Source organism: Hypomesus nipponensis, chromosome 19 (assembly GCF_054491055.1).
Source record: "Hypomesus nipponensis isolate SF chromosome 19, ASM5449105v1, whole genome shotgun sequence".
Lineage (NCBI taxonomy): Eukaryota > Metazoa > Chordata > Actinopteri > Osmeriformes > Osmeridae > Hypomesus > Hypomesus nipponensis.
Genome location: NC_140379.1, coordinates 12,679,209 through 12,691,730, shown reverse-complemented (window position 1 = coordinate 12,691,730; position 12,522 = coordinate 12,679,209). Strand labels below are relative to the sequence as shown.

General features: G+C 44.2%; 1 protein-coding gene across 1 annotated transcript; it reads right to left on the bottom strand.

The window, feature by feature from the left end:
- Positions 1-36: 36 nt before the first annotated feature.
- aldh1a3 (aldehyde dehydrogenase 1 family, member A3) lies at positions 37-10,624 on the bottom strand. Its single transcript, XM_084682097.1, is given in 14 exon segments — positions 37-1,517; positions 1,627-1,701; positions 2,278-2,435; positions 2,784-2,948; positions 3,046-3,230; positions 3,492-3,533; positions 3,536-3,593; positions 3,983-4,096; positions 4,540-4,668; positions 6,250-6,311; positions 7,931-8,060; positions 9,612-9,752; positions 9,965-10,069; positions 10,367-10,624. Coding segments are annotated over 14 exon segments (1,533 nt in total). The 5' UTR covers positions 10,466-10,624; the 3' UTR covers positions 37-1,447.
- Positions 10,625-12,522: the final 1,898 nt, after the last annotated feature.

Sequence of the window (12,522 nt, the reverse complement as noted above, 5' to 3'; positions counted from 1 at the left end):
GCGTGTGTGTTTGTGAAAAGAGGCAATCACAAAAAAAACTATTATCTCATTTTTATTTAGAATTTCTATTTAAATATCCATATAAAACGTTTTTTTTAGGATTGAAAGATGAGCAGACAGACTTTTTCTTGGCGTGTAACAACATTATCGGAAGGTCTCTGGATTGTCTATATCTATAAATGAAAGAGACATGTTTCCCTTGACTTACATTCTTATAATATACTCATAGAAAAGCTTGCTATTGAAATGCCCATAGCTTACAGAACTCCCATCATCACAAAAAAACGGAGTGTCTTTCCCCAGACGACCCTATATAAGAGCATGGCACATCACTCCAGATGGGCTACATTCAATGTAACATTATTTTATATTTGCATGTGGGACAGTCTGGGCACCTGTACTTGTAACAATATAAACAGCTCCAAATATAACAAATCTAAATATAAAAATGTGCATATGACAGGTAATTCATCTGGTTTTATCCCTGACAGCACATGTTTCTGAGACCCCGAGACCAGCGAGCCGGCTGTGTTGGTGCAGGGTCGGGTGGTGGTGGCTGTATTGGGACATGGTGGTAGGTATTGGGTCAAGGTGGTGGTGGCTGTATTGGGACATGGTGGTGGGTATTGGGTCATGGTTGTGGTGGTGGTGGCTGTATTGGGACATGGTGGTGGGTATTGGGTCATGGTTGTGGTGGTGGTGGCTGTATTGGGACATGGTGGTGGTTATTGGGTCATGGTTGTGGTGGTGGTGGCTGTATTGGGACATGGTGGTGGTTATTGGGTCATGGTTGTGGTGGTGGTGGCTGTATTGGGACATGGTGGTGGGTATTGGGTCATGGTTGTGGTGGTGGTGGCTGTATTGGGACATGGTGGTGGGTATTGGGTCATGGTTGTGGTGGTGGTGGCTGTATTGGGACATGGTGGGGGGTGTATCATGGCAGGGTGGGGCCCTGCATGTCTAATGGTAACAGTCCCTCAGAGTTTCTCATATGGTTACAGTTGTATAAAGATAAGAATTATGCAATGTTAACATGGAGGTAAATCAGACCCCGTTAGGAAAGGGAATCAGAGTTTCTTCCAACACCTGAAAGGGTTGAAAAATACTCCTTAAAGAGGAGATGACTCATACTAGATCAAAATTAAACAAACAAGACCAGAAGGTGAGTCAGATTATTACATATATAATAGGGCTGGATAAAAAAATAAAACATTCAATAGCTTTCTTTACCTATCACCATTCCTCGTGACTGACTACTGTATAAGCATCAACCCATAATTGTCGACAGAATTATATTTTTGATCAGAGGTGACAAAGAGAAGAATTGTAGAGATTAGACACAGCCCAAAGTGGTGAGGAAGTGCTGAGCTGGGCGAGTCAAGGCAGGGCAGGGCAGGTCAGGGCGAGGCAGGGCAGGGCGAGGCAGGGCAGGATGTGTCCAGGACTGTCACAGTGTCTCACTCAGTTTGATGGTCACTGCTTTCACCTCAGAATACTCCGCCAGAGCGTACTCACCCCTGAGCAAACACAAACACATGCTGACATGAGGAGCACACACACTGTATTTCACCCTCCTATTAGGAGACGTACGGTACATTTAGGATGATGTATGAATGACTTGCTTACAGCTCTCTTCCATTTCCTGACATTTTGAAGCCTCCAAAGGGAGCTTGGGCATGGAGGGCATTATAGCAGTTCACCCTTGAAGGGAGAGAGTAAGAGAGAAAGAGAGAGAGGGAATTAGAACAAAGGGAGACAGCTTGCATTCGTCTACACCAGCGGTGTCATCTATTTTGGAGCGGGCCCCTCCTCCCTGCAGCGTTCTCCACTCGTGCAGCCCTGCTCATGTAATGGATCCTTGTGGGCAAACGGCCTGAGCATCATGCACACCCCTGGCCTCCCCCTGTCCTGGTGTCTCTCAAGGTACAGACTGAGGTCAAGCTCTTACAGTAAAACGTTCGGATTGAACATGTTTGTTTAGGAACAGCAGCGCTGGCTCAGCAGATGTCACATGCATGTGTTGCTCCAGTAAACGTCACTCCAGGCCAGGCTACCTCACAGACCTCCCACTCCAATTCCTCCAGGTACACAGTCAATGACTATGTCCACAGAAAACCATGTTTACTCAAGCCTGTGAAAAACATCTATATCTGGGGAGAACCGTCATTCCATCGCTTCATTTTTGGTATGTAAAAGTAAGGGCTTTTGAAGAGAGATGATGTCAGGTTGAGTACAGCAGTTACAGTGTTCACCCTCTGAGACAAACCAGGAGCCTACCAGACTGTTCCGGTCTCCAGGGCAGCCGTCACGGCCAGAGCCCGATCCATGCTCCTGGTAAACACTGCTGCCACCAGGCCGTAATCAGAGCTGTTGGCCCGCTCAATGGCCTCCTGCTGGCTCTTAAAGCTGAATATACACTGGACTGGACCGAAGATCTATGGAACAACAGCAGAAAGGGGGGGGGGGATATTTACTCACAGTGTATTATCAATTTAGTCATGAAGTCATGACTCAGTATATTCAATAGTTAAAAGTCAAAGGTTTGTTGAATACTATATATTGTTATGTTACATATTGATGTAATATTTATGGCATATAAAGTGTGTTAATCCTCTCATTCTTATTAAAAACCTGAAGTTTATGGAATGCATTTGTGTTTTCTGATCTTGGGATTGTAATTCCCAGAAACATCCAGAGGGTGGCAGTGTTGCACATACCAAGAGGTGACGGGGGCAAGCTCGTTTTTATGAATGAAATCCAGAGAGCACCGGGGGGGGGCTTACCTCCTCCTTAGCAATGCGCATGTGGTCTCCGACATCAGAGAAGACAGTTGGCTGGAGGAACAGACCCGTGTCCTGGATGGCCACACCTCCACACTCCAGCCGGGCCCCCTCCCTCTTCCCACTCTCAATCAGCTCCAGGATCTTATCAAACTGCTGCTGGTCGATCTGGAGAGCGGGTGGACACGCACACAGACTAGAGTTAGCGGCTCAAGCACCCAGAGCGATCATCATTCATCACATACTACTATTCTGTTCTGTTCACCTGAGGTCCGTGAGATGTCCGTGGGTCAAGGGGGTCTCCTATGATGATGTTCTTGGCACTTTCCACACTGCGGCGTACAAACTCCTGGTAGACAGACTCCTCCACGAAGACGCGGGAGGCTGCAGTGCAGCACTGGCCCTGGTTGAAGAACGCTCCCTTCTGACTCTCCTCCACAGCCAGCTTCACTGCAGGGAGACAACGGACCGTCACTACACACACACACACATGCACACGCACACACACACACACACACGGAAACACACCGCACTCATGCATACAAATTCAAACAAACACTCACACACACACAGACACACACACACACAGAGAAATGGACACACCCACACCCACCGCACTGATGCACACACCCTCACACATTCACCCTAACGCACACGGCCTTCCCTCTTTGTTGTCCGCTGCTTTATAGAGACAGAAACCACATCACTTACAGTCTGAGTCAGCAAACACAATGCAGGGGTTCTTCCCCCCAGCTCCAGGGTGACCCTCTTCAGGTTGCTCTTGGCTGCAGCCTCTTTGATCAGCTGCCCTACCTGGGGACAGAGGGGGCGGGGACAGATATCAGGGACAACCCATACATCAATGTGTCAAAACAAGAGGGCCTGTGCATTTACATCAGATCCCACTATCAAAGGACACAGAAGATCAGCCTCTTTGTCAGCCCAGTTGGTTGGAACCGCATTGACTCAGTGAGAAGCACTGCATGAGCGAAACACTGTACGGGTGAAGGACTGACAGACCATTTGTACACCAAATCACTTCCAAGAGTAAGCACAATATAGTCTCAATGTAATATAAAACACCAATAGAAACCATCAGGGTTTTAAATAGACAACCTTATACATTTATTGGTTAGACATGTTTCCTGTTGGCGTACAGTGTCCAATCCCCTGTGGCGATGCTTTCAGTTAAACCCACATACCTCCGTAGAGCCGGTGAAAGCCACTTTGTCGATGCCCATATGGCTGGCGATGGCGGCCCCCGCCGTGGGCCCGAACCCTGGCACGATGTTCACCACTCCAGGGGGGAAACCAGCCTATCATGGCAACCAAGCAGGAATGTTGGTGATTAGGGACCAGAGAGGGGCCTCTTTGCTTGAAATAATCATTACAAACACATGATAAAAGAAAAGCAGTCTAATCGCATAAGACCTGGGCTTTTCTAAAAGGAATAAAAGAGCCCGGGATCATTTGTACTAATGGGCTGTAACTGAAACCAAACAGGTCAGGGTCTGATGTCAGAGAGGCACAAGGGGCCGGTCCTGGTCACACAGCATCGCCTGGCACCCCTAAACCCTGCCACCGATCCAGCCGGAACACTCATGTCAGAGCTTCAACAATAAAAGGAATACGTGTTTTATTTAGGATAAAGAGGATAAAGACAGGAGAGAGGAGAGGAGAAAGGAGAGTGGAGGAGAGGAGAGAGGAGAGAGGAGAGGAGAGGGGAGGTGAGGAGAGAGGACAGAGGAGAGACTCTCACCTCTTTGATGAGAGCCCCGACGTGCAGGGCTGAGAGAGGGGTCTGCTCAGCGGGCTTGACTACCACGGTGTTTCCACAACACAGGGCTGGAGCTATCTTCCACATGAACATCAGTAGGGGAAAGTTCCACTAGGACACACAGAACAATACACGCACACCTGCACATGTTAGCCAACACTACCTTCACACAACCAAATGTGTAACTGACTGTACACACACATGAAGACACAGACACTAATGATCACCACAACTCTACACAGAGAAGGTTTCTCTGTCGTCATGACAAAGGCTGGTTTAAAGTCTTTAAGAAAAAAAACATCCATTATTTCCTCTGTAATTTTCCTTGTTGGAAACAAATAAGTAAATCATTGCTAGTTTAAAACATAATTACAAAACAATACATAAATTTGAGAGTGGAGTATTTAATGTTTAGGCATTGTTAACTTTTACAATGCTTTCGTTCCTGCTGTCACCAGAGGACTCTGAATCCATAACCTCTGAGTCTGGCTTCCTGTTTGCCTCTGCCAATAACTCATGCCAGTGGTGCTTTTACATTCTTCGGTATAAATTTCATTTTTATGATATAATCTTCCATGTCCAACAACAGGAGTTTAGTTTCTTTGTCGCTAAAGCAACATAAGAAGATATAGGCTGATGGGCCAAGATAAAGGTGCATGGCCGTATTCTGTCAAAATGTAGACACTGTGCTCTAGACATCTAGACTGGGATAGCTACTTTGCAATTTGAGAGACTGAGCGCGGCTCCTCCCAAACAGTCTGATGTTGAAAAAACTAGACATACATTTCAATGTAAAGTATAGGATGTGATCCTGCAGTGTCTGACCGGGTTCCTGTAAGGGTATCCAGGAGAAGATGGATTCTACATTCTCCCCTCTCCGCAGGGGAGAATGTGGGCTAGGCAGGCTAAAGATTAGGGTTCGATTTCCACTGAAGGTCCAGGGTTTCACTCTCACATCATCTCACATTGAAGTTTTGAGACACACTTTTACGACTACTACTACTACTAAACAAATACACATTTACGACCAATCAATCATTTTCTTGAAATGATTTTCAAATCAACAATCGTCCCAAATGAGATTGGAAACAACCCATAAAAGAATTTCCAGGAAGAACTATGACGTCTCTTGGATTCGAAAATAAAAACATTATGATTTAACGGACCAGTTCCAGCTGAATTGCTGTTCTTGTTACTCACATGTCAGATGCATGAGAATAGAGAAGCTAGAGAAGCCTGTTTCTACCTAAAAACAACATCCCTCTTAAAAAACTATGGTTATAAGAATTTACAGTTAAATGGTGTCATTTGTACAGTCAACCCAGAGCCCTGTGGCTCCCCTATGTAGATATGGTTACAGAAAGAGGGACAGTCTGAAAACAAACACCTGCTGTACGGTGTCTTTCCTCAGGTAAAGTCTGGCCAGCTCTTGTATGCCCAAACTCTTGCACACACACACATACACACACATACACGCATGCACACACAAATAAACAGATAATATCACATCACTGTCTGCAGGAAGCAGAGAATCAAAGAGATGAAGCTCTGCAATCAGATACCAGTCTGCATGTGTGTGTGTGTGTGTGTGTGTGTGTATGTATGTGCATATGGGTAATGAATGTGTGTGTGACTGTGTGTGTAATATGTGAATACATAATCCTAAATCAGAAGCAGACTGTCTTCACTCACAGGGATAATGGCTCCACAGACTCCGATAGGCTCATGTTTGGTGAAACACATGAAGCTGTCGTCTGCAAGTAGAAAGATCATCATCAACAAGATCATCATCATCATCATCATCATCATCATCATCATCATCATCCGTTCTCCTGCAGACCTCCACCTCATTCCATCTCTCAAACGTTAGTCCTGAACTTCAAAAAGAACACATTCTCTTGGATGCTCTCAAGGCTTGCGTGAGCTTACATTCCTTTTCAGCTTTGGACACCCCTAGAATCCAACTTTTAGGCCTACTGTTTACACTCAAATGTGACCCCTTGACCTTTTTGGAATGGAGGGGCAATTAAAAGTCCCCCCCCCGCCCTATTCCCCCTCCACCCCGATCCTCTCTTTAATTGCAAAATAGTTTGGAGATTAACCATGTCAGCTCCTTTTTTCCTTTGGACACAGAGCTCCCAGCCTGTTGTTTGAAGGACAGAAGACCAATATAGCTACAGTGCTGTAGTACGTGCAATAGCCGCATTAAAACCGTTTTTGAATTTATTATTAAATCACCCCCGCCAGAATACTAATACCGGTATTATTGATCTGCGCCACTTAATCAGAAATATTAAGAAGTATTCAGATAGATTACAAAAGCATGCTAACGCAAATGACCGAACCATGCTATCACAGATTGCATTTGAGGTACGGTTGTCCTCAGACAGATGTGTCACATGCACACATGATTTACAATGCCATGGGTCGTCTCGCCCTGTCGTGTGACCTTCTCCAGTTTCCAGTGTCGGCAGCGTGTGTGGGTGATCACAGACACACAGACTCCACTACACAATACTCCCCTCCTGCTCCCACAATGCTCTTCTTCAGCTGCCATTATCTCCTTGTTGCATTGTGAGCCCACGCCATGCTGCTTATCAAGGCTAGTATTTACATACTGCAACAGACAGGAAACATGGAGCATTCCATACAGGGAACAACTGTCCTTCTGAGTCCCTGTGGGACAAACACGTCCACATACTGCGCTTCAGAGAGCTGCCTGGCACATATTCCATCTCATTTCTGAAAGATCTGTATCCAGTGTCCAAAACCATGGCCAAATGACATCTGGTATATTCACCTGTTGGACTGTTTGTAGCTATATTACTAGTTGAGTGAGTGAGTGGGTGAGTGAGTGAGTGAGTGAGTAAGTGACAGAGAGTGGCCGGGAGGCGTTGAACAGGCACTGATGTGCGGGCTCTGCCGCTGGGCTAATCCCCCCAGACTGATGCACTTCACTGATCATCATCACAGCCTCTTCCTTCTCTTTTGTCCTCACAGGCCTTTCGTCTCCCAAGCCTCTATTGGAATCTAATGGAGAGGAAAGGGGGAAGCGTATTTTGTCTATCAGCCGTCCGGCCGAGGCAAAAGAGAGGCAGGCAGGATCAGAGGCAGGGAGGGGGAAGTATTAAGAGGAGGGAGGAGATACCACCCAGGGTTCGGGAGCATTCACACACTGGCTGAGTGACCTGAGCACTAATTAACTTGTTTCTTAACAACCAAGTGGAATAAGTGGGCTAATAATATAGCCTTCTGGCGTCCATGGAAAGCAGAACAAGGGATTCTGGCCTGACAGTTGGATCAGTGCGCCCCAACAATGCTGTATCCCTTCTGGCTATTCTGAAAGGGTTAAAGGTATCAGAGTCCTACTCACCCACGGGCATGGTTTTGCCATGTATCTTGTCAGCCCAGCCAGCAAAGTACCGGAGGGTTTTGATGCTGCCATCCAGGTCTATGAAGAAAGCATGGAGGAAGGGTTTCCCCGAGTCCATAGTCTCCAGGGTCTGGACGGAACAGAACCATAGTTGGATCCTTTATTAACGAGTCAGTGAGCTCATCACCCACAATCTCATTTTCAACGAAATGAGGAAAAAAAGCCAACATTTATTACTGTACATTTTATACTGGTGGTTACCGTAATTGCCCCTCTGTATAAACAATACATCTACTCATTAGTTGCAGCAAAACAATTCTTTATGCGTCTGAACGACATAAGCCAAGATTTTAATATACGGGGAGAAGAGGAGATTTGTGAAATAATAATGATTGTAATAATAATCATTTTAAATGAAGCATTAGTGCAGAGGAGAGTTGTGAGTGCTGCACAGCTACAGTCGCTGGCTGGCCTGTTTCTGAACAGAGCCAATCCTTCTGCCATAACCAAAGACTCTCACAGTATCATTTAATATCTAAATCATCTGTAGATAAACTCTCTTAACGTCCACAAAAGGCAGACAGAACATATTTTTGGGGAATTTAGGTTATGGATATGGGTTCAGAATCAGAAGGTTGTTGGTTCGATTCCCGGTCGTGCCAAAATGACGTTGTGTCCTTGGGCAAGGCACTTCACCCTACTTGCCTCGGGGGGAATGTCCCTGTACTTACTGTAAGTCGCTCTGGATAAGAGCGTCTGCTAAATGACTAAATGTAAATGTAATGTAAATGGATAAGGAGAGTAAGACTTGCCAACACACTAATGTGTTGATAAAAAGATGACGTGTGTATGTATTTGTCATTGGATCCAATGTGTCAAACATGATTTATGAAGCACCCTTTTGCTGTTACTCTGCCTTTGCCCAGAATCCTGGTTTGTTTACTAGCAGTGTATTTAAAACTCTGTCATGGACAGATAACGCGAGGAAAAGCACCACAAAGCTGGAACATAAGAATGGAGGGCCTTAACTTTTCCATGAGGAGAGATCTGGTCCTTATTTCCCCATTCAGAGTAGGCAGTTAGTGTAATTAGCCATACTCCAGAACACCACCACTGCACCAGCATGTTTACAATTAGCAGTCACATGCAATCCCATAATATTACTTCACTCACATCTGTAACATTTCATTTACAAATCTAACTCCTAATGCTCTCTGGCAGGTCAATGGAGGAAGAAGGCCTTACAATAAGGATTTCATTATGACTTTAGATGTACTATCTGAAAAAAACATCCCAACTAAAAACATATATATATATATATATATATATATATATATTCATTGTATATACTAGATGAATGTGATTATCTCTATATATAAATAAAGAGAAAGAAAGAAAGAAAGAAAGAGAGAGAGAGAGAGAGAGAGAGAGAGAGAGAGAGAGAGAGAGAGAGAGAGAGAGAGAGAGAGAGAGAGAGAGAGAGAGAGAGAGAGGACATTGACATGGTGATGATATGGCCACTGGTTTTTCTCGCGCTGCTGAACAACTATTAGGCTAAAGCCTACAATGAAATTGTATTTTTGAAAAATATATTTTTCAATATTGAATTGTAGCCTCATGCTGAATACACGATTCCATTTTGACCTTAATCCTAAACCTGGAATATATATTAGATTTCTACCGCCAATAGGACCCGGTCTCTGTCGATGAGGTCAGCGAGTTTGTGCAGGAGTCTTCCCCGGCTGGATACGTCCATCTTCCGCCACGGCGATGTTCTCTGTCCCGCTGCCTTGGCAGCTTCCACTGCCTTGTCCACATCTGCCTAAAGATGAACATCAACACGACCGTTCACTGGTGATATTGTTACATAGTAGTCTTGCAGCCACCGCAACAACTGTCTTTACATAAATTGCATTCCATTTATAAATGTAGCCCATCAAAAACAATAACTTGACATTCATGCCAAAGTCTCATAGGGAATTTTAATTATTGTGTAAATTAATGTTAAACGTGATTAATAATTCAACCGCCTACTTTGTCGGCTTCTTCAACATCACAGATTTTGACACCTGTTGCGGGATTGAAAGTCGGAAACGTCCTTCCTTTAATCGATGTGTGCCATTCGTTGTTAATGAAAATCTGTTGGATACAAAAATGTTACCCATACAAATTCACAACAAAGAAGTACATCAGGCTATATAATACACCTATAAAGGACATTTATCAGAATATTATTTTTGGACGAGCCATGTGGTACCTAATAAATACAAATTGTCATAAAACATAGGCTATTTTAGTCTAACACATAAATACCATCAACTTATTTTTAATCTAAATTTCTACAACAAAATACAACGTTCACAACAGGCAGCATTTACTGAAGTGTAACATCTTTCTAAATTTGAACATTTTATAAGAGAAACTTGAGCATCTTACCTTGTTGTGTCTGATCTCCTGAACTTTGACAGGCTGAGGGAACGGCATAGCGGGTCTCCCCTCCGACACTCCGTTCACAGTAGTTCCGTTTTGGGCCATTCTACGTCACTGGTCCAGTCTAGTCCGTTTCTCTGTGTCTGTGCTCTTTCTGCTCTCGACACTGTTTGTGCATCCAGTGGGTTTTATAAGAATGCGGTGTGCCTCCCTCCTCCGCGAGCAGCTGGGGATAGCCCAACTCCGCCCCTATCAAAATATCAGGAGCCTTTATCTTGTGGAATCACTCACAAGCCTCCTGGAAAATTGTGTGGGAAATATTAGATATGAATCAAGATATAACCGTATTTGGTGCGTGGCTTTAAATCACTGGTCCTTTTAAAAATCGTATTATATATATGTTGGTATGTGTAAATCTCATATAGGCTGTTAATTGCAAAAATGTTTAAAAGATAGATATAGATATATTATGCTTAATGCAGTTTATTTGAGCAAACCACATGAAGAGCATTTCCCTACAGAGCCTGCTTGAGTGTGCAGAGTGGAAGTTTTTTCAGGAATGTTCAGTTTTTTGATGCAAACATGTAATGGAATTTCAACTGAATATATGTCAATATCAAGTTCACTGTGAACAGTCAAAGTTGGTACCTTATGCAACGCCTCTCTTAGCATCTGTGTATGGACTCCCTCTAAGCCGCAGAGAGCAAGGTTGCTGTACCCTGAATCATTGGCTGTCTTCCAGTCCAGGCAATGAAAGTAATGAGAGAGAATTAATTCTCCGGCACAATATTTACATTGTAACACAGTAGCTTTGATCTGGTTGTGAAGGGGGATTGGGGGTGACTGAGAGCCAGTCATCAGCAGTGTAAAGGTGGGATGAGTTGTGATGTTCCTCACAAACTTGGTTTTTGCACCTGGGCCTGGTGAAGTTGAATAGAGTTGAACACATGCAAACAAATGCTTTTGTTCTTGGGGACAAAGCCGCTCCTCGCTCCAGACTCCAACTCAAACACAGTCGCTATTGTTTCCCCTTCATTGCTTCTTGTCACTCTTCTTGTCAAAGTTTAATTAGGACAACGAGCTTTAGCACACTCATTTCTCACTTCAGCAACTTTCTAACACTTCATAATGAGGCAGAGAGAACCAGAGTGATTGAGCGAAAGGAAGACAGGAAGAAATGGAGAGAGAGAGGGAGAGAGCAAGAGAGACAAAGACGGAGCAAGAGTAAGAGTAAGAGTGAGAGTGAGAAAGGGAGAGGGGGGGGGGGGAATTATATACGAAAGCACAGTGCAGTGTCAGAAGGTGAAGTCTGTACCAGAGAGGAAATGAATTGTATCAGACGGAACTTTGTAGGCGCTCTGTCATCCCACTGAAACGGCGCTGGAATGATGTTCATCAGATCTATGCAAATAATCTGGAAGTGCCTGGAAGAATATTTTTTTTATATCTCAATACATTCTTTTAGATAATCCAACAGGAATTGTGTGTCATAGAATATTACGCACAACTTTAAATGTAAAGATCAAGATAGTTGACCTTACTGTCCATAATCCTGGAAGATCACAGGTCTGCCTGCTGGACCATGTCTGCTTTTGATAACATATTTGGTTGTGTTTAGTGCCAATATATTCACACCATTTGAGTAATGGTTCCCTGAAGTTGTTACTTTTTTCATTGCATAAGGGAAGTTTCAAATGTATTCACATTTTTTCGCAAATAACAGTTCTGGGACCTTCAAGTTTTTAACAGTCATAGGAGGTGATTTTAAATCTTTGATCCTAGATAGATCTAAGATTTAATTTAGATCCTAAATGAATAAATCTTCAAAAATTTTAATAAAAATGTATGACTAATATATCTCTCCAACCAGGGCCCGGTTGAATGATGAACCATGTATCTGCAAGGCCAAGCCAAATGCATTCACAGCACTAAGTTGTTGATGTTGGTTGTTGGTATCTCAACAAGTCTTTAGCAGCTCAGGGCCTGGGTGGGTGTCACCTGCAGCATGAATATGGGTTGGCCAGACCCTGCGGACAGCCCCTTCATGGGAAAGATGAGCGAGGTGACCCTGTCCTCCAGGCTTGGCTGCCCAGGCTAATTGGTGCTGCACACCTTCTAATGAAGGTCAAGTTTCCTCCACTTTGCAGGCTTCAAGGCCTATT